This window comes from Coregonus lavaretus (genome assembly GCF_964263955.1).
Source record: "Coregonus lavaretus genome assembly, chromosome: 20".
NCBI classification, from domain to species: domain Eukaryota; kingdom Metazoa; phylum Chordata; class Actinopteri; order Salmoniformes; family Salmonidae; genus Coregonus; species Coregonus lavaretus.
In genome coordinates, this window is record NC_140007.1 from 13,648,680 (window position 1) to 13,671,326 (window position 22,647).

The 22,647-nt window shown below is 42.6% G+C and overlaps 1 protein-coding gene across 1 annotated transcript; it reads left to right on the forward strand.

The window, feature by feature from the left end:
• Positions 1–65: 65 nt before the first annotated feature.
• LOC311147621 (histone-lysine N-methyltransferase SUV39H1-like) lies at positions 66–18,874 on the forward strand (the record flags this gene model as incomplete). The annotated part of the gene is made up of 6 exons (XM_084184355.1): positions 66–84; positions 1,043–1,188; positions 14,598–15,260; positions 16,177–16,323; positions 17,199–17,328; positions 18,683–18,874. 6 exons carry the CDS (start codon positions 66–68, stop codon positions 18,814–18,816), a joined length of 1,239 nt encoding a protein of 412 aa, XP_084040481.1. The 3' UTR covers positions 18,817–18,874.
• Between the last annotated feature and the right edge of the window lie 3,773 nt (positions 18,875–22,647).

Here is a 22,647-nt window from a genome sequence, read left to right on the forward strand (position 1 = left end):
TGCTTCCTCGAAAGTTTTTTTTCCCCGCAATCGAAGGATTGTTCAATTTTGGCGGTGCAGTAAACATGGCGGAAGAGTTGGAAGGTAAGGAGAGTGGGACGTTAATACGTATATATGTGCTGTGTTTTTGACATATTGTGGCTGTTTGAAATTAAAACGTTACGCTTAATTCAGCGACCTTTAACACACGCTTGTCATGGAATACCTAGCCAGGTTACAGCAAGAACAAGGAAGTTGAGTTGGCAGTTCTATCTGCGCATTTCGATTGTGTGGTCTTTTTTTACTAACAGCTTGTAGTTGCAACCGGTAAGCCAAAATAATGCATACGGATATGGAATAACTACTAGTTAACTAAACTAGCCTAAAAACTAGGTAGTTAGCAAGCAGCGTGGCATTAGGATGCGTCAATTTGAGGAAAATTCGCGTGGTTTTATGACACCCCTATTTACTTACAAACAACATAATTTAACGCGCCAAAACGCAGACCTTATTCAGGAGAACCACAGAGTTTCTAAAACCAGAGGCGTAACATCGCAAGACTTCCAGGAATGCATGCGAAACAGACCAAGCAGACCAGGATGGGGTTTGAGAAGTGAAGAATTCTTCCTTAGTAGTTCATTGTCTCGAAATCTAAAGGCCCAACCTAGATTCGAGCAAATGTCTTAAGTAGTTGAACATTTTATTACTCCAACCTCGTGAACGTGACAAACTGACACGTTTTCATTTTCGTTAAAAACAACTATATCTTAGGCGTGCCTTTTGATTTGACGGCTTGCACATGCTCAGTTCCGCACGAAACAACCGTTAGACCCGGTGAAGTGTTTCTGCGCATGAGTTTAGCTAGCCAACGTCGCCATGACATCGCCTACAAGCGATATCGGGGATTTCTATTGGATAAGCAGTTTCTGCCTATCTTCGGTAGAACTGTCTGGCAGTGTCTGCAATTAGAAATAAGAATACTCAAGCTGAATATATTTAATTTTGTCTCGTTTATTTGTAACTTAGCTGGCTAAACATGGTGGCTACAATTACTACATTGCAGGTTGCAGCGTATCCTGCAAGCTGTCTTTGGACGATCTGCAGGCTGTCTGCCGCCGTGAAAGGCTCCACTGTAAACAGCTACGGGTGAACAAGCATAACATCGATGACTATGAGGTTGAGTACCTCTGTGACTACAAGAAGTCTAAGGTGAGTCAATTAATTCTCTATGGGACTATGAAGGCTGAGGCAAGTCCTGGAGTTATCAAGAATTGCAACCATCAGTTGGTGATTCCTTTTAACATTTGGTTTCATAAAGCCACAGTCCATAAAGCAGTCCATGGAAACTGAGAAAGAGATCATCAGTCAGCATTTACAGCTAGGGGCATGTGACCATACATTCTGTAATTTAATAGGATCTCTATTAGTGATGGGGGGGAAAAATCGATAGTTACAAATCAGGATATTCTTTTGGCAACATTGCAATATTATTTTTCCGCAAGTTAGCTGTACCTGCACCAAAATGCCAGTATTTTTCCTTCAAACTTTGTTCTCAATCTTCTTTTTAAATAGGGAGCCAATTTGTTTTCAGCACATTTATTGCCATGACTGATCCAAACTCGTTTTCTCATGGCTCTCTCTTGTCCCTCTGCAGACATATGGTGAGTAATATGTTTGGAACATCGAATCGCAATAAAATAACAGTATCGAGTTTCTGCCTATAGGAAGGGAGAAGCAAAATGGAGTCATGGTCAGATTTGCTGAAAGGAGGGCGGGGGAGGAACTTGTAACCATCCCGGAAGTTTGAATAGCAATGGTCGAGGATTTTAGCAGCGCGATTACAACAGTCGATATGTTGATAGAACTTCGGCAGCGTAGTCCTCAAATTTGCTTTGTTAAAATCCCCAGCTACAATAAATGCAGCCTCAGGATATGTGGTTTCCAGTTTGCATAAAGTCCAGTGAAGTTCTTTGAGGGCTGTCGTGGTATCGGCTTGAGGGGGGATATACACGGCCGTGACTATAACCAAAGAAATTCTTACATTTACATTTTAGTCATTTAGCAGACGCTCTTATCCAGAGCGACTTACAGTTAGTGAGTGCATACATTATTTTTATATTTTTCATACTGGCCCCCCGCGGGAAACGAACCCATAACCCTGGCGTTGCAAACGCCATGCTCTACCAACATCTCTGCCGGCCATTCCCTCCCCTACCCTGGACGACGCTGGGCCAATTGTGCGCCGCCCCATGGGTCTCCCGGTCACGGCCGGCTACGACAGAGCCTGGATTCGAACCAGTGCCTTAGATCTTGGGAGATAATATGGTCGGCATTTGATTGAGATATTCTTGGTCGGGTGAACATACATACATAAACACACACACTACCGTTCTAAAGTTTGGGGTCACTTAGAAATGTCATTTTTTAGAAAGAAAATCATTTTTTAGTCCATTAAAATAACATGAAATTGATCAGAAATACAGTGTAGACATTGTTAATGTTGTAAATGGCTATTGTAGCTGGAAACGGCTGATAAATGTAAAATAATGGAATATCTACATGGGCGTACAGAGGCCCATTATCAGCAACCATCAGTCCTGTGTTCCAATGCCACGTTGTATTTGCTATTCCAAGTTCATAATTTTAAAAGGCTAATTGATCATTAGAAAACCCTTTTGCAATTATGTTAGCACAGCTGAAAACTGTTGTGCTGTTTAAAGAAGCAATAAAACTGGCCTTCTTGAGACTAGTTGAGTATCTGGAGCATCAGCAATTGTGGGTTCGATTACAGGATCAAAATGGCCAGAAACAAATAACTTTCTTCTGAAACTCGTCCGTTTATTCTTGTTCTGAGAAATGAAGGCAATTCCATGCGAGAAATTGCCAAGAAACTGAAGATCTCGTACAACGCTGTGTACTACTCCCTTCACAGAACAACGCAAACTGGCTCTAACCAGAATAGAAAGAGGAGTGGGAGGCCCCGGTGCACAACTGAGCAAGAGGACAAATACATTAGGCTCCAGGCTCTGTCGTAGCCGGCCGCGACCGGGAGACCCATGGGGCGGCGCACAATTGGCCCAGCGTCGTCCAGGGTAGGGGAGGGAATGGCCTGCAGGGATGTAGCTCAGTTGGTAGAGCATGGCGTTTGCAACGCCAGGGTTGTGGGTTCGATTCCCACGGGGGGCCAGTATGAAAAAATACAAAAATAATGTATGCTCTGGATAAGAGCGTCTGCTAAATGACAAAAATGTAAAATTAGTGTCTAGTTTGAGAAACAGACGCCTCACAGGTCCTCAACTGGCAGCTTCATTAAATAGTACCCACAAAACACCAGTCTCAACGTCAACAGTGAAGAGGCGACTCCGGGAATGCTTACCTTCTAGGCAGAGTTGCAAAGAAAAAGCCATATCTCAGACTGTCCAATAAAAATAAAAGATTAAGATGGGCAAAAGAACACAGACACTGGACAGAGGAAGATTGGAAAAAAGTGTTATGGACAGAGGAATCGAAGTTTGAGGTGTTCGGATCACAAAGAAGAACATTTGTGAGACGCAGACCAAATGAAAAGATGCTGGAGGAGTGCTTGATGCCATCTGTCAAACATGGTGGAGGCAATGTGATGGTCTGGGGGTGCTTTGGTGGCGGTAAAGTGGGAGATTTGTACAGGGTAAAAGGGATCTTGGAAAAAGGAAGGCTATCACTCCATTTTGCAACGCCATGCCATACCCTGTGGACGGCGCTTGATTGGAGCCAATTTCCTCCTACAACAGGACAATGACCCAAAGCACAGCTCCAAACTATGCAATAACTATTTAGGGAAGAAGCAGTCAGCTGGTATTCTGTCTATAATGAAGTGGCCAGCACAGTCACCGGATCTCAACCCTATTGAGCAGTTGTGGGAGCAGCTTGACCGTATGGTACGTAAGAAGTGCCCATCAAGCCAATCCAACTTGTGGGAGGTGCTTCATGAAGCATGGGGTGAAATCTCTTCAGATTACCTCAACAAATTGACAACTAGAATGCCAAAGGTCTGCAAGGCTGTAATTGCTGCAAATGGAGGATTCTTTGACAAAAGCAAAGTTTGAAGGACACAATTATTTCTATTCAATGTCATTATTTTTAACCTTGTCAATGACTACATTGCCTATGCATTTTGCTATATTTCCTATTCAAACTAATTTCATGTATGTTTTCATGGAAAACAAGGACATTTCTAAGTGACACCAAACTTTTGAACGGTAGTGTATGTGTATATATACAGTATCTCACAAAAGTGAGTACACCCCTCACATTTTTGTAAATATTTGAGTATATCTTTTCATGTGACAACACTGAAGAAATTACACTTTGCTACAATGTAAAGTAGTGAGTGTACAGCTTGTATAACGGTGTAAATTTGCTGTCCCCTCAAAATAACACAACACACAGCCATTAATGTCTAAACCGCTGGTAACAAAAGTGAGTACAACCCCTAAGTGAAAATGTCCAAATTGGGCCCAAAGTGTCAATATTTTGTATGGCCACCATCATTTTCCAGCACTGCCTTAACCCTCTTGGGCATGGAGTTCACCAGAGCTTCACAGGTTGCCACTGGAGTCCTCTTCCACTCCTCCATGACAACATCACGGAGTTGGTGGATGTTAGAGACCTTGCACTCCTCCACCTTCCGTTTGAGGATGCCCCACATATGCTCAATAGGGTTTAGGTCTGGAGACATGCTTGGCCAGTCCATCACCTTTACCCTCAGCTTCTTTAGCAAGGCAGTGGTCGTCTTGGAGGTGTGTTTGGGGTCGTTATCATGTTGGAATACTGCCCTGCGGCCCAGTCTCCGAAGGGAGGGGATCATGCTCAGCTTCAGTATGTCACAGTACAATGAACTGTAGCTCCCCAGTGCCGGCAGCATTCATGCAGCCCCAGACCATGACACTCCCACCACCATGCTTGACTGTAGGCAAGACACACTTGTCTTTGTACTCCTCACCTGGTTGCCGCCACACACGCTTGACACCATCTGAACCAAATAAGTTTATCTTGGTCTCATCAGACCACAGGACATGGTTCCAGTAATCCATGTCCTCAGTCTGCTTGTCTTCAGCAAACTGTTTGCGGGCTTTCTTGTGCATCATCTTTAGAAGAGGCTTCCTTCTGGGATGACCGCCATGCAGACCAATTTGATGCAGTGTGCGGCGTATGGTCTGAGCACTGACAGGCTGACCGCCCCACCCCTTCAACCTCTGCAGCAATGCTGGCAGCACTCATACGTCTATTTCCCAAAGACAACCTCTGGATATGACGCTGAGCATGTGCACTCAACTTCTTTGGTCGACCACGGCGAGGCCTGTTCTGAGTGGAACCTGTCCTGTTAAACCGCTGTATGGTCTTGGCCACCGTGCTGCAGCTCAGTTTCAGGGTCTTGGCAATCTTCTTATAGCCCAGGCCATCTTTATGTAGAGCAACAGTTCTTTTTTTCAGATCCTCAGAGTTCTTTGCCATGAGGTGCCATGTTGAACTTCCAGTGACCAGTATGAGGGAGTGTGAGAGCGATGACACCACATTTAACACACCTGCTCCCCATTCACACCTGAGACCTTGTAACACTAACGAGTCACATGACACCAGGGAGGGAAAATGGCTAATTGGGCCCAATTTGGACATTTTCACTTAGGGGTGTACTCACTTTTGTTGCCAGCGGTTTAGACATGAATGGCTGTGTGTTGAGTTATTTTGAGGGGACCGCAAATTTACACTGTTATACAAGCTGTACACTCACTACTTTACATTGTAGCAAAGTGTCATTACTTCAGTGTTGTCACATGAAAAGATACTCAAATATTTACAATAATGTGAGGGGTGTACTCACTTTTCTTGACTTTCACACAGGTCATCACGCAACAGACGTCATCAGAGCGCGCAACAGAACCGTGTACTGCCTACACTCGGTTTGTTGTTTTTATGAAATCGTTTTAAAATCATAGCTAAAGTTTGCATTGCTACTGATTCCGCGACGCGGTCAGCCTTTGCGGCTGGGACCGCAAGTTTGTGTCCCAGATTCCTGGTTACCAACAACGACGAGACGACCTACAGAGAGGAGCAAGTTGGATGTCTCTCATGGCTTCGCTCACCCCTGGATGTACCTGAGCCAGAGAGTCGCTGAGCTGGAGGGGAGAGTATCTGTCTTGGGCCAGATCAAGGAGGACGAGGAACTCCTGGACTCCATGGTTGCACAAACCACCTCCAAAATCGACGACGTCACCTGCCCCTGGCTCGGCACCTCCACTTCTGGGGAGCCTGTAACGGAGAAACTCTATTCGGTTCCCTTAAATGAGCCATGGCCCAGGCTAGGAGCTAAACCGAAGGGCCCGGTCTGTTCCACCCCTTCTGCTCCGCCTCAGGATGCCTGGATTGCTGTCCGGGGAGTAAAGCACTCCAGGAAACGGAATCCATCAAATGTTTCGGAAGTGCTACAATTGGGGAGGAGATTCAAGGTCCTGAAAGACCTGGAAGTGCATTCCAATCATACTGTACAGGGTCCCTCCGCTACATCTCTACTGCTGCCGTCTCACTCTCAGGTGGAAGTGCCCAAGCACACTCATCTGCACTCCTTGCCTACCGCTAGGTCGTCAGTCTCAGCTGCTAGCCACCCTCAACCTGCTAGGAAGCAGATCACCCGGGAGAGGCCCCATCATTTACCCAATAAACCCATCTGTAGTCCTTCCGTTCTCGTGGTGGGTTCATCCATGGTCCGAAACGTTTCAATCCGGAAAGCTGAGACTTTCTGCTACCCTGGCGCTAGGATCCCTGACCTAAATTCCATGCTACCGCTACTTATTAGCAAGCACTCCGCCGCTTCAACTGTCATTGTCCATGTTGGGTCAAATGACATTAAACTCCAGCAGTCAGAGAAATTGAGAGACGATTTTAAAACATTGATAAATACGCTGCTGGAATCTGGGAAGCAGTGTGTTGTTTCCGGTCCTTTTCCATCCCCACGCTACACGGATATGGTTTTTAGTCGTATACGCCAATTACACCTGGCTTAAGGGATACTGCTGCACGATGGGAATTCCTTTTGTGGATAACTTTGCAGCTTTTACAGACCGACCAGGTCTATTTCTTCGGGACAATTTACATCTAAACGGGTATGGCTCCAGCATCCTCTCCACCAACATGTCTCTTACTCTTGCCTCATGTAGAGCCTTTGATACCTGACGTTGTGTATTTTCGGGGGTTGACTTTTGAGATTGTACGCTCCCCTATCAGACTATGTTCAATGCTCCTCTCCCAGTTTCATTAATTAGTCCCTCAATTGCAAATATGGAACAAACTTCAGCTAACAACCGTTCTGCAATTCCTAGATTATTGTCCAATCACCGTATTGCGAATACTACTTACATGCAGAGAGGTATTGTTAGTAGTAATCTTGTCCCCATAAAATGGAGCTCTGTCAATAGCCCGAAAAATGGTTTATTGCTCAGTCAGTGCAGCTTCAGGTGATACCTTGGATACATCTGATATGAATTCCCGTAGCAATGGCATTAGAATAATTCATTTGAATGCTAGAAGCCTGATCCAAAAGTTGGACTTGATTGAAATTTTGGTCTCACAATCAAATGTTGACGTACTGATTTGTATCTGAATCGTGGCTGTGTGATTCTGTGCCTGATTCAGATGTTCAGTTGATTGGGTACAATATTTATAGAGCTGATAAAGTTGGTAGAGGTGGTGGTATCGCGATTTATGTAAAATGCTGCTTAAATGTTTGTGTGTCCATATCAACCTCTGTCCCAAAGCAATATGAATGTCTAGTTTTAAATGTGGTACTTGTTAATAATGCTCATTTAACTCTAGCAGGGGTATATCGCCCCCCCTCAACTCCTCCTTGTACTCTATGCAAATTATCTGATATACTGTCTAACTATGCAAACTCTGAATTACTGATTTTGGGAGATTTTAACCTGGATTGGCTTTCACCAGTATCCGATAAATTAAAAGATATTTGTACTGAGCTAAATCTAACTCAGCTGATAACTAAACCAACCCGTCCCAACTTTAAGAATCCAGTAAAATCTACTCTACTAGACATTATTCTAACAAATACCCCCCATAAATACACAGCCAGTGTTTTTTTTTTTCAAATGATATCAGTGACCACTGCTCTATTGCTTGTATTCGAGATACCAGGCTGAAACACTCTGATCCCTGTATAATCTCTAAGAGAAATTATAAACATTTCTCACAGCAAGCTTTTATCCTTGACTTATATCACTCTGAGCTTTTATCCACTTGCTGCTTTCTGGACCCGGTTTTAGCCCTTGCTTTTTTCTCTTCTATTGTTACCTCTATGTCTGATAAACATGCCCCGCTTAAGAATCACAGAGTAAGAAACCGAACCAGTTCTTGGTTCTCTCCTGAATTGTCAGGTCTTTTTCTGCAAAAGAATCGGGCCTGGGCCTTGGCGAGGAAAACAGGTACTCCAGCTGATTGGCTGTTTTTTTTGGCAATTGAGAAATAAATGTACTGCAGCTGTCAAAGTCAAAATCAAATTACTTCCTTAATGCTATGACAGATTCTGCAGAAGATCCTGCAAATTTTTGGGAAACCGTTAATTCACTGAAACAGGGGAATTATGCTGTTTCTCTTCCTAAGCAAATTATCTCAGACTCCTGTATTCTAAGTGGGAAAAAATGATATTTGTGATGCTTTTAATAAGCATTTCATCTCTGCTGGTTTTGATTTGAAAATAAAAATGACCATTGTGGTACTGGCCAGTTAGTTGATTTTTCGTCTTGCTTTTCAACTGTTACTCTGAAAAATGGTAACCCTGTCTTTAGTTTCCAGAAAATAACTGAAGCAGAGGTTCTAGCTGCCCTGTCCATTGATACTAAGAAATCCTTAGGCGCTGACAATTTAGACCCGTACTTACTTAAGTGTGCTGCACCTATCATTGCTGGTTCAGTGACACACATTTTTAATCTAACATTAAGCACAGGAAATATCCCTAAGGTGTGGAAAGCAGCTTTTGTTCTGCCATTACATAAGGGAGGTGACTGTAGTGATTTGGATAACTATCGACCCATCTCTAGGCTCCCTTGTCTGGCAAAGATCCTAGAATCTATAGTCAACAAACAGTTACAATCTTTTCTTTCTGTTAACAGTATTTTTAGCCCCAATCAATCTGGTTTTAGATCTAAACACAGTACCACATTGGCCACTATGCTTGTTGTAAATGATATTGCAAATGCCTTAGATGATAAAAAACACTGTGCTGCGTTGTTTGTAGATTTGTCAAAAGCTTTTGACACTGTAGACCATGCTATCCTTTTGAGTAAGCTGTCATCTATAGGACTGGGCACTGATGCCTGTCGATGGTTTTATGACTATTTTAAAGATAGAACTCAGGCCGTCATGGTCGACGGGGTCAAGTCTGACCCCTTACAGTTACTTAAAGGGGTCCCTCAGGGTTCAATAATTGGCCCACTATTGTTCTCACTTTATATAAACAACATTGGTGATGTCAGATATTGTAAATTCCATTTATATGCAGATGACACAGTGATGTACTCTATTGCTCCAACAGCAGACCAAGCTTTAATGCAGTTGGAGTCTGATTTTAGGATATTACAGGGGTCTCTTTTACAGCTTAAACTTGTTTTAAACGCTAAGAAAACAAATGTCATGTTTTTTTCTAGGTCTAAACTCAATTAGAAACACTTTTGTAATCACTAGCTTGGATGGTACTCAAATCAAACAGGTCTCTGCATATAAATACTTAGGGGTATGGTTAGATGATGGGCTTTCTTTAAAAAAAAACATGTTACTGAATTGGGAAAAAAGCTCAAATTAAAGATATGGTTCCTTTACAGAAACAGGGCTTGTCTGTCCTCCGTAAATAGAAAACAAATTGTGCAGGCTACTTTTATGTCCGTTTTAGATTATGGTGATATTATCTATATGCATGCATCGGCAAACACATTAAAACCACTGGATGCTATTTACCATTGTGCAGTCAGGTTTATCACAGGTGACAGTTTCAAAACTCATCACTGTATCCTATATCAACATGTGGGTTGGGCCTCTCTATCTGTGAGGCGAGAGCAACATGCTCTCTTGTTTATTTATAAAGCACTTCTTTTAAAACTACCTCCATATATATCATAATTAATTTCCACTAGATATACTAATTTTAAAACCAGATCACAGATGTGGATTACATTAGAGACTTCTGTGGTCTCCACAGAGTTGGGTAGGACTGCCTTCAGTTCCTTTGCACCTTATTTATGGAACAAACTGCAGATCCAACTTAAGTTAGACACTCTGGTGTCCCTTGCCCATTTTAAAAATGTTATGGAGGATCAATATGATGTTGTCTGTGATTGTTTCTGTTGAATTGTGTTTTTGTTTTGTATGTTTGAAATGTTCTTGTCTGTATGTCTAAAACTGTACATGTCAACATGTTTACACAGGGCACAGCCGTAAAAGAGATCCAGGTCTCAGTCTGTTTTTCCCTGTTAAAATAAAGATATTTTAAAAAAATACTGTATGTGTGTATGTATACAGTGAGGGGAAAAAAGTATTTGATCCCCTGCTGATTTTGTATGTTTGCACACTGACAAAGACATCAGTCTATAATTTTAATGGTAGGTTTATTTGAGCAGTGAGAGACAGAATAACAACAACAAAATCCAGAAAAACGCATGTCAAAAATGTTATAAATTGATTTGGATTTTAATGAGGGAAATAGGTATTTGACCCCTCTGCAAAGCATGACTTAGTACTTGGTGGCAAAACCCTTGTTGGCAATCACAGAGGTCAGACGTTTCTTGTAGTTGGCCACCAGGTTTGCACACATCTCAGGAGGGATTTTGTCCCACTCCTCTTTGAAGATCTTCTCCAAGTTAAGGTTTCGAGGCTGACGTTTGGCAACTCGAACCTTCAGCTCCCTCCACATATTTTCTATGGGATTAAGGTCTGGAGACTGGCTAGGCCACTCCAGGACCTTAATGTGCTTCTTCTTGAGCCACTCCTTTGTTGCCTTGGCCGTGTGTTTTGGGTCATTGTCATGCTGGAATACCCATCCACGACTCATTTTCAATGCCCTGGCTGAGGGAAGGAGGTTCTCACCCAAGATTTGACGGTACATGGCCCCGTCCATTGTCCCTTTTGAGGTGAAGTTGTCCTGTCCCCTTAGCAGAAAAACACCCCCAAAGCATAATGTTTCCACCTCCATGTTTTGACGGTGGGGATGGTGTTCTTGGGGTCATAGGCAGCATTCCTCCTCCTCCTCCAAACACAGCGAGTTGAGTTGATGCCAAAGAGCTCGGTTTTGGTCTCATCTGACCACAACACTTTCACCCAGTTCTCCTCTGAATCATTCAGATGTTCATTGGCAAACTTCAGACGGGCCTGTATATGTGCTTTCTTGAGCAGGGGGACCTTGCGGGCGCTGCAGGATTTCAGGCTTTCACAGCGTAGTGTGTTACCAATTGTTTTCTTGGTGACTATGGTCCCAGCTGCCTTGAGATCATTGACAAGATCCTCCCGTGTAGTTCTGGGCTGATTCCTCACCGTTCTCATGATCATTGCAACTCCACGAGGTGAGATCTTGCATGGAGCCCCAGGCCGAGGGAGATTGACAGTTCTTTTGTGTTTCTTCCATTTGCGAATAATCACACCAACTGTTGTCACCTTCTCACCAAGCTGCTTGGCGATGGTCTTGTAGCCCATTCCAGCCTTGTGTAGGTCTACAGTCTTGTCCCTGACATCCTTGGAGAGCTCTTTGGTCTTGGCCATGGTGGAGAGTTTGGAATCTGATTGATTGATTGTTTCTGTGGACAGGTGTCTTTTATACAGGTAACAAACTGAGATTAGGAGCACTCTCTTTAAGAGTGTGCTCCTAATCTCAGTTCGTTACCTGTATAAAAGACACCTTGGAGCCAGAAATCTTTCTGATTGAGAGGGGGTCAAATACTTATTTCCCTCATTAAAATGCAAATCAATTTATAACATTTTTGACATGCGATTTTCTGGATTTTTGTTTTGTTATTCTGTCTCTCACTGTTCAAATAAACCTACCATTAAAATTACAGACTGATCATTTCTCTATCAGTGGGCAAATGTACAAAATCAGCAGTGGATCAAATACTTTTTTCCCTCACTGTATATATACATACATCTTTGGAAAAAATTAAGAGACCACTGCCAATTTTTCTTAAATCAGCATCTCTACATGTATGACAGCCATTCCATTCCAGTGTCTGTTGAATTCCAACACAGGCACACCTCATTCTACTGAATTAGGTACTGATTAGGTGATCACCTGAACCAAATCTTATTTAACGAGGAAAAGTATAAAATCTACTGCTGTGGTCATCACTATCCTCTTGCAATGGGACCAGCTGGATGGCAAAAACAGTGCTAATAGTACCTCAAAAGTAATATTAATCAAAAAATAACTATGGACCATGCCAAAAGAGTTGAAAAGGTTTGAGTGAGGAAAAGAAGGGTTCAATTCTGGCTTTACTGGCAGAGGGATACAGTGAGCGTCAGGTTGCTTCCGTCCTTAAAATGTCAAAGACGGCGGTTCATAAGAACAAGGTCAAGCAGCAGACATTGGGGACAACAAAGCTACAGACCGGCAGAGGGCGAAAACCGGGATGACCGCCAACTCATTCGAATGTCACTCAACAACCGTAGGATGACATCAAGTGACCTACAAAAAGAATGGCAAACGGCAGCTGGGGTGAAGTGCACGGCGAGGACGGTTCGAAACAGGCTCCTAGGGGCAGGGCTGAAGTCGTGCAAAGCTAGAAAAAAGCCCTTCATCAATGAGAAGCAAAGAAGAGCCAGGCTGAGGTTTGCTAAATACCATAAGCATTGGACCGTAGAGGACTGGAGTAAGGTCATTTTCTCTGAGTCCAATTTTCAGCTTTGCCCAACACCTGGTCGTCTAATAGTTAGACGGAGACCTGGAGAGGCCTACAAGCCACAGTGTCTCGCACCCACTGTGAAATTTGGTGGAGGATCGGTGATGATCTGGGGGTGCTTCAGCAAGGCTGGAATCGGGCAGATTTGTCTTTGTGAAGGACGCATGAATCAAGCCACGTACAAGGTTGTCCTGGAAGAAAACGTGCTTCCTTTCGCTCTGACATTGTTCCCCAACTCTGAGGATTGGTTTTTCCAGCAGGACAATGTGCCATGCCACACAGCCAGGTCAATCAAGATGTGGATAGAGGACCACCAGATCAAGACCCTGTCATGGCCAGCCCAATCTCCAGAACTGAACCCCATTGAAAACTTCTGGAATGTGATCAAGAGAAAGATGGATGGTCACAAGCCGTCAAGCAAAGCCGAGCTGCTTGAATTTTAGCGCCAGGAGTGGCATAAAGTCACCCAACATCAATGTGAAAGACTGGTGGAGAGCATGCCAAGACGCATGAAAGCTGTGATTGAAAATCAAGGTTATTCCACCAAATATTGATTTCTAAGTTAAAACATTAGTATTGTGTTTAAAAATGAAAATGAACTTATTTTCTTCGCATTATTCGAGGTCTGACAACACTGCATCTTTTTTGTTATTTTTGACCAGTTGTCATTTTCTGCAAATAAATGCTCTAAATGACAATATTTTGATTTGGAATTTGGGAGAAATGTTGTCAGTAGTTTATAGAATAAAACAAAAATGTTAATTTTACCCAAACACATACCTATAAATAGTAAAGAGAAACTGATAATTTTTCAGTGGTCTCTTAATTATTTCCAGAGCTGTGTATTGTGTGTGTGTGTGTGTATATAGAAGGAAGCCACTCCTCTGTAAAAGGCACATGACAGCCCCCTTGGAGTTTGCCAAAAGGCACCTAAAGACACTCAGACCATGAGAAACAAGATTCTCTGGTCTGATGAAACCAAGATTGAACTCTTTGGCCTGAATGCCAAGCGTCATGTCTGGAGGAAACCTGGCTGGGAAGGATGGTGGTGGCAGCATCATGCTGTGAGGATGTTTTTCAGCGGCAGGGACTGGGAGACTAGTCAGGATCGAGGGAAAGATGAACTGAGCAAAGTACAGAGATCCTTGATGAAAACCTGCTCCAAAACGCTCAGGACCTCAGACTGGGGTGAAGGTTCACCTTCCAACAGGACGACAACCCTAAGCACACAGCCAAGACAACACAGGAGTGGCTTTCGGGACAAGTCTCAATGTCCTTGTGTGGCCCAGCCAGAGCCTGGACTTGAATCTCTGGAGAGACCTGAAAATAGCTCCCCATCCAACCTGAGAGGATCTGTAGAGCTGAATGAGAGAAACTCCCCAAATACATACCCAAGAAGACTCGAGGCTGTAATCGCTGCTAAAGGTGCCTCAATAAAGTACTGAGTAAAGGGTCAGAATACTTATGTAAGTGTGATTTTTCTGTTAAAATTGTTTAAACCTCTTTTTGGTTTGTCATTATGGGGTATTGAAAAAAAAATCTATTTTAGAATGTTGTAACGTAACAGTGGGAAAAGTCAAGGGGTCTGAATACTTTCCAAATGCACTGTATGCATGCATAATGTATCAAATGTACCACGTTTAATATTTTGTGGCATAATGCGTAACTCAAGTCATATCTCCTTTTGTGACTCAGGAGCAGGAGTTCTACCTGGTTAAATGGAAGGGCTACCCCGAGTCGACCAACACATGGGAGCCCCGCAAAAACCTCAAGTGCAGGAAACTAATGATGCAGTTCCACATGGACATGGAGCGAGAGCTTAGTCGGCTGAAGAGGCGGACCACCTGCCCCAAGCGGCTGGACAAGGATGTGGCCTGGACCCTGGTGCAGAAAGCCAAGCTCCGCAAGAGGCTCCAGTGCTGGGAGGCCGACCTGAACAAGACTCGTAACCACCCGGGCCGCATCTTTGTCCTTAACGAGGTGGACCTAGACGGCCCGCCCAGGAACTTCACCTACATCACCAATTATAAGGTGGGCGAGGGCATCGTGCTCAACGAGATGGCCGTGGGCTGTGAGTGTAAGGACTGCTTTAGTGATCCGGTCGGAGGCTGCTGCCCCGGGGCCTCCCTCCACCGCCTGGCCTACACTGACAAGGGCCAGGTGCGAGTGCGGGCCGGGGAGCCCATCTACGAGTGTAACGCCCGCTGCAGCTGCGGGCCTGACTGCTCCAACCGCTTGGTCCAGAAGGGCATTCAGTTCGACCTGTGCATCTTCAAGACTGGGAACGGCCGAGGCTGGGGCGTGCGTGCGCTACAGCACATCAAAAAGAACACCTTTGTCATGGAGTACGTTGGAGAGGTGAGTAGTATAAAGTATTGGCCAATACTTTAGGTAAGAAGTATTGGCCGATCATGTCAGCTGCTTTTACCAGAATGAGCTATTCTGTCACGAAACTAATGTTAAAATTGGATTAGAGTGAGGCGTGCCTCCCTGGGGGGTGCCAGAGTTTCAGTAAAAAAAAATATTTTGTACATTCTAGTCATTTAGCAGACGTTCTTATCCAGAATGGCTTAGTGCATTCATCTTAAGATAGCTAGGTGAGACAACCACATATCAGTTATAGTAAGTACATTTTTCATCAAAGTAGCTATCAGAAGTTAGTGCTAGTAGGAGAAAGTCAAGTGCGAGTGTTAGTTCACGAAAGGCAAGGGTGTTAGTTATTTTTATTTATTTTAAAGAAGCTTTGATGGCTACATTTTAAAAGAATGGTATCCCAACTTTACAGTGCTGCCATGTTTATTTCTAAACTCCTAAAATTGCGCTCGTGGTAAAAAAAAATATGTTTGGAGCATGGTTTAGGTCCAACTGCGCAACATAATTATTAAAGGGGCAATGGCGTCTTAAAAGGGCAATGACATGCCTTGTAATAGATTTAAAAAATCTGATTTGAATAATAATTAATTATTTATAATAGCTAGCAATCAGGATGGAGTGGCCAAAAATAAAAAGTGGTTTTCTAACAGTTTCATTACAACTATTTATTTTACAACTGAAAAATAAATAGTTGCAATGGGGGGGTTGTCTTGAAGTTCTCTGAAGGGTGGCCCACTGTCTCAGACTTTGAAAACGCCTGGATTAGAGTAATTGACAAAGAACATTAGACACATGTAGTATGTGTCTGCGTCTGCTTTTTGAACACAAGCTTTAACTTAAATTTGTATTCGGGGTGTTTGTGAGCGGTTGGTTAAGTGGTTTGTGCATCTGCCTCCGTCAGATCATCACATCGGACGAGGCGGAGAAGAGAGGACACCTGTACGACCGGCAAGGCGCCACCTACCTGTTTGACCTGGACTACGTGGAGGACGTTTATACGGTGGATGCTGCTAACCATGGCAACATCTCCCACTTTGTCAACCACAGTGTGAGTGGCACATTTGTCATATCATATGAGTTAACCTTTCAGAAACATGAGACATACCTGCAGAGGAGCCAAAGCACCATGTCGTACCTTTCGGTAGTAGTATATTTTGGTATTCTATGCCCAAGTGAAAGCAGTCGCATCGTAGACACAGCAGAATAGAAGCGGTTCAAAATGCCTCTTGAGTTCCCATGGACGTGTTCTAGTATTGCCCTGTAATAGGCTTTCTCATACGGAACAAGAAGTGCACCAGATTTGTCAAACTGAGTAAGAGTTATAGTGAACAGACTTTTTTTCTCAATTGTATGAAAATCATAATATAATTGTATTTTTATTTATGTATTATAAGCAGTAGGCTATTCTGAAATATATCATTGATTGCTGTAGTTGTGCTTTGACCTTAAAGGCCCACTGCAGTCAAAAATGTGATTTTCCTGTGTTTTATATATATTTCAACACTGAGGTTGGAATAATATTGTGAAAATTATGATAATGCCCTTTTAGTGTAAAAGCTGTTTGAAAAGAAACACCAGAAATGTCAGACTGTTTTGGCGGGATGGAGTTTTGGCCTTCCATGGTAACAACGCCATGCTATAAATTAGTTAATAAACCAATAAGAATGAGTTCCAAACCTCTCTGCCAATAACCACTAATTTTCAGTTTTCCCCTCCCCACTCAGACCTCTCCCAGACAGTCTTAGCTAAATTATTGCTTGAGAAATTGCCCTTTGCTAAGAAGCTATTTTTCTTTGTTGACCATTTTATTTGAAAACAATCACAGTAAGGTACTTAATTATTACCCAGAAATGATTTGGTATTGAGATACAAACGGCTGCATTGGACCTTATTATTAACCTTGAAGTTGTCTCTGTTTTGCAGTGCAACCCCAACCTGCAAGTATACAATGTGTTTATAGACAACCTGGATGAGAGACTCCCGAGGATAGCTTTATTTTCAACACGCTCCATCAGGGCAGGAGAAGAGCTCACTTTTGACTACAAGATGCAAAGTAAGTGTGGTGTTTCACTGCCTAACATGACCACAACATGACAGTTTAAACTTTAAAGGAATACTGAGAGATGTTGGCAATTAAGCTGTTTTTCTACTTACCCAGAGTCAAATGAACTTGTGGATACCATTTATTTGTCTCTGCTAGCGTATGCTACCGTACATGTAGACTTTGAAGTCATTGCGCTAACGCTAGTTAGCATTGACTCAAAAAACTAACTAACTTTCTTCATACTGCACTCATCCCTCAAATTCAACTCTGGACCTCAAAGCCAGTTCCACTGCATTTTTTAATTGTTCCCCTCTAATCAGGGACTGATTTAGACCTGGGACACCAGGTGGGTGCAATTAATTATCAGGTAGAACAGCAAACCAGCAGGCTCCGGACCTCGTAGGGTAGGAGTTGAATAGAGACATAAAAATGGTATCCACAAGTTCATCTGACTCTGGGTAAGTGGAATAACTTACCAGAATCTCACAGGATCCCTTTAAAGGTAGATAATACAGCTGCTGTTACTAAGAGTGACTAACGGTTGATATCAGCTGAAAGTCACTTGATTTTCCAACAGTTGATCACCATGGTGTTTCTTTCGAGCAGCAAGCACACAGCGTGATAGGTAGTGAATTTATCAACCTCCAATACAGCACTGGCTGGAAGCTATCCTGAGCCTCAATTGTAAATCTTGCCGCACTATCGCTGGAGATTTGCATAGAGTTCATCAAAAAAGAAAAACATTGCATTGCTTTCTTTGCTTTGCATGTTTCACCTGGCTCATTTAGGCGTGTCAATTTCCTTCCATTGAAAATGAATGGGCTCTGTTACTTTGTCATCACCAATCGCTGCTAGTGGACATTGCAGGTGACTAACTACATAGGTGGGTGTGGGCAGTGGACACCAAATGTGTCATATCACCTACTCAGTTCTTTCAGGGTTAGGTAGGCAAGTGCAATTGGGTAAACCCACTGTCTTTTCGGTACCACAGTAACACACCTTGAAATTGTATAATGCAATGGAATTAGTGAGCACTGGAAATTTAATAATATAATATGCCATTTAGCAGACGCTTTTATCCAAAGTGACTTAGTCATGCGTGCATACATTTTTACGTATGGGTGGTCCCGGGGATCGAACCCACTACCCTGGCGTTACAAGCGCCGTGCTCTACCAATTGAGCTACAGAGATCAAAATAGCTTTTTAGTCTTGAGTGTGTTTGATGCTTGGGCAATACTGTTTTCATATGTGGCTTGTTAAACAGTTTGACAATTATGTGGTGCAGGTGAGCTAACCATAACACATGTTTCTCAGTTGTTAGGCTATCTTGGCTGAATTTTGCTCTTGACATTGTCATTGCAGTTGATCCAGTTGATGCAGAGAGCACAAGGATGGACTCAAATTTCAGTTTAGCGGGACTCCCAAGCTCTCCCAAAAAGCGGATTCGGGTGGAGTGCAGGTGTGGATCTGACACATGTCGAAAGTATCTCTTCTGATGTAGATTGGAAACAGAACATCAAAACTTGATCAGACACTATGGAATATTTGGGGGAATTCTGAAAGTTGTACAGCGTTTACATGCATTTTTAGTTGTCTATTTTTATTTTACTTTCATTAACTTTTAAGCCACATTGGCAAATGGGTGATATCAAAACTGATATGGTGATTTATTTGTTACACTACCGGTCAAACGTTTTCAAGGATTTTTCAATATTTTTACATTGTAGAATAATAGTGAAGACATCAAAACTATGAAATAACACAAATGGAATCATGTAGTAACTAAAAAAGTGTTAAACAAATCAAATTATATTTTATATTTGAGATTCTTCAAATTGCCACCCTTTGCCTTGATGACAGCTTTGTACACTCTTGGCATTCTCTCAACCAGCTTCATCTGGAATGCTTTTCCAACAGTCTTGAAGGAGTTCCCACATATGCTGAGCACTTGTTTGCTGCTTTTCCTTCACTCTGCGGTCCGACTCATCCCAAACCATCTCAATTTGGTTGAGGTCGGGGGATTGTGGAGGCCAGGTCATCTGATGCAGCACTCCTTCACTCTCCTTCTTGGTAAAATAGCCCTTACACAGCCTGGAGGTGTGTTGGGTCATTGTCCTGTCGAAAAACAAATGATAGTCCCACTAAGCCCAAACCAGAGGGGATGGCGCATCGCTGCAGAATGCTGTGGTAGCCATGCTGGTTAAGTGTGCCTTGAATTCTAAATAACTCACAGACAGTGTCACCAGCAAAGCACCCCCACACCATAACACCTCCTCCTCCATGCTTTACGGTGGGAAATACACATGCAGAGATCACCCTTTCACCCACACCGCGTCTCACAAAGACACGGCGGTTGGAACCAAAAATCTCAAATTTGGACTCCAGACCAAAGTACACATTTCCACTGGTCTAATGTCAATTTCTCATGTTTCTTGGTCCAGCAGGTCTCTTCTTCTTATTGGTGTCCTTTAGTAGTGGTTTCTTTGCAGCAATTCGACCATGAAGGCCTGATTCATACAGTCTCCTCTGAACAGTTGATGTTGAGATGTCTGTTACTTGAACTCTGTGAAGCATTTATTTGGGCTGCAATTGCTGAAGCTGATAAATCTACTGAACTTATCCTCTGCAGCAGAGTTAACTCTGGGTCTTCCATTCCTGTGGCGGTCCTCATGAGAGCCAGTTTCATCATAGCGCTTGATGGTTTTTGCGACTACACTTGAAGAAACTTTCAAAGTTCTTTACATTTTCCGTATTGACTGACCTTCATGTCTTAAAGTAATGATGGACTGTCGTTTCTATTTGCTTATTTGAGCTGTTCTTGCCATAATATGGACTTGGTCTTTTACCAAATAGGGCTATCTTCTGTATACCCCCACCCCCCCACATTGTCACAACACAACTGATTGGCTCAAATGCATTAAGAAGGAAAGAAATTCCACAAATTAACTTTTTAAGAAGGCACACCTGTTAATTGAAATGCCTTCCAGGTGACTACCTCATGAAGCTGGTTGAGAGAATGCCAAGAGTGTGCAAAGCTGTCATCAAGGCGAAGGGTGGCTATATATTTTGATTTGTTTAACACTTTGTTGGTTACTACATGATTCCATATGTGTTATTTCATAGTTTTGATGTCTTCACTATTATTCTACAATGTAGAAAATTGTACAAATAAAGAGAACCCCTTGAATGAGTAGGTGTTCTAAAACTTTTGACCGGTAGTGTATGTCCCCAAACGTATCTAGTATGTTGGTTAACCATTTTAGTGAAACAATGACCAATATGATCTAAATTAACCTGCTAAAACATCCACAAATCTGCGTTGTTAGAATTTATTCAGAGCTTATACACTGAGGGTACAAAACATTAACAACACCTGCTCTTTCCATGACATAGACTGACCAGGTGAAAGCTATGATCACTTATTGATGTCACTTGTTAAATCCACTTCAAGCAGTGTAGATGAAGGGGAGGAGACTGGTTAAAGAAGAAGAATTGAGACATGGATTGTGTTTGTGTGCCATTCAGAGGGTGAATGGGCAAGACAAAATATTTAAGTGCCGTTGAACACGGGGTATGGTAGTAGGTGCCAGGCGCACTTTTTTGTGTCAAGAACTGCAACACTGCTGGGTTTTTCAAGCTCAACCGTTAACTCTGTGTATCAATAATGCTCCACCACCCAAAGGACATCCAGCCAACTTTACACAACTGTATGAAGCATTGGAGTCAACATCCCTGTGGAACGTTTTCGACACCTTGTGGAGTCCATGCCCCAACGAATTGAGTCTGTTATGAGGGCAGAAGGAGGGGTGCAACTCAATATTATAAATGTTCTTAATATTTTGTACACTCAGTGTATGTCTGTAGTGCACTGTTGTCAGTCTGTCAATTTTCTCAATGTTTGAGAATTCAAAAGTTTGTAGGCTGCGTTTACACAATAAGACAAATTCTGATCTTTTCCCACTTATTGGTCTTTTGGCCAATAAGGTCAGCTGATAATTGGGCAAAAGATCAGAATTAGGCTGCCTGTGTAAACACAGCCATTGAGCTGTAAAAGGTGTACTTTTATACTGATATACTTTCAATGGCCGTAGAGAAAACAATTAACGGTAAGTGCAATTTTTCCACACTTGCAAGTAGTGCTGTATATTCTTGTCCTAAAATAATCTGTATGAATTAGTTTACCCCCAAACTGTCCCGGTGCTTATTGGTTTTCAATCTGCCTACTTTTTCTTAAATGTGAATGATTCTGCTCTGACGCTCCCATTTTGTTGTCTTGCAATTGGTTCTTTGTGAGCTGCAATATGAATTCACGGCAAGCAAGCACTACCATGAAACCGCTCTCCATGCTTTAACCTATTTTTGTGTGAAGCAGGTGGGAAATGTCCTTTGTGTAGTTGAAAAGTAATTTTTACTGTTCATGTAGCTCTGTGATGGCCAACGTAAACAACACTGTTCTCTGTTTTTTCCTTAGTCATTTAAAGTACTTTTTTTATTCACATAACCTTAAAAGATTTACATTGTTAAAATATATACTACCAGCAAAAACATTGTAAGTAAATGTTTTAATCAGATTTATTCTTCTGGAAAATATTTTTTTAATGATGCATCACTAACAATGTTATGTAAATGTACCTGATATAAAATGTAGTTTTACAAAAATTAATTTGAGTACAACTACAACACCACTAGATGGTGCAACTGCATTCCTATGTACACCTTCCGTTTATACTTGTCCTGACATTATGGCTGCGTTTAAACAAACAGTCCAATGCTGATATTCTTTTCACTAATTGGTCTTTTGATCAATCAGATCAGCTATTTAGCCAATAATTGGGCAAAATATCAGAATTGGGCTGCCTGTGTAAATGCAGTGTAAGTATTTGCAAAAGCTCAAATGGCAAAAATATGACATGTCTCTGGGTAGACATTTAGACAGTAATACCTGTATTATCTTTCATCCCAGTCTTTCAGTAAAGAGTAATGCTTGTCCCTCTGTTACCCACACACACACGACACTCTCTCTGTCCTTGTCCCCTCCACTCTGCCTGTTCTCACCTCCCACTCGCTCAGATGAAATCACCAGGCCACAGCTGCCTCCGCTCTTGGCTCAAGGATATGTACTGGAGCTCTTTAGTCATGGCTGCATAGGCAGTAACTGGCATTAGTGAACACAGCACAGCCCCCCCCCCCCCATGTCAATGCAATGGTACCAAAACACGCCATTTTTCTATTGACACGTTAAGAGTCAGGAGGCAGCTCCCTGTTAGTTAGCAATCAGGGACTATCATAGCTCAGCTGGTAGAGCACAGCACTTGTAACGCCAGGGT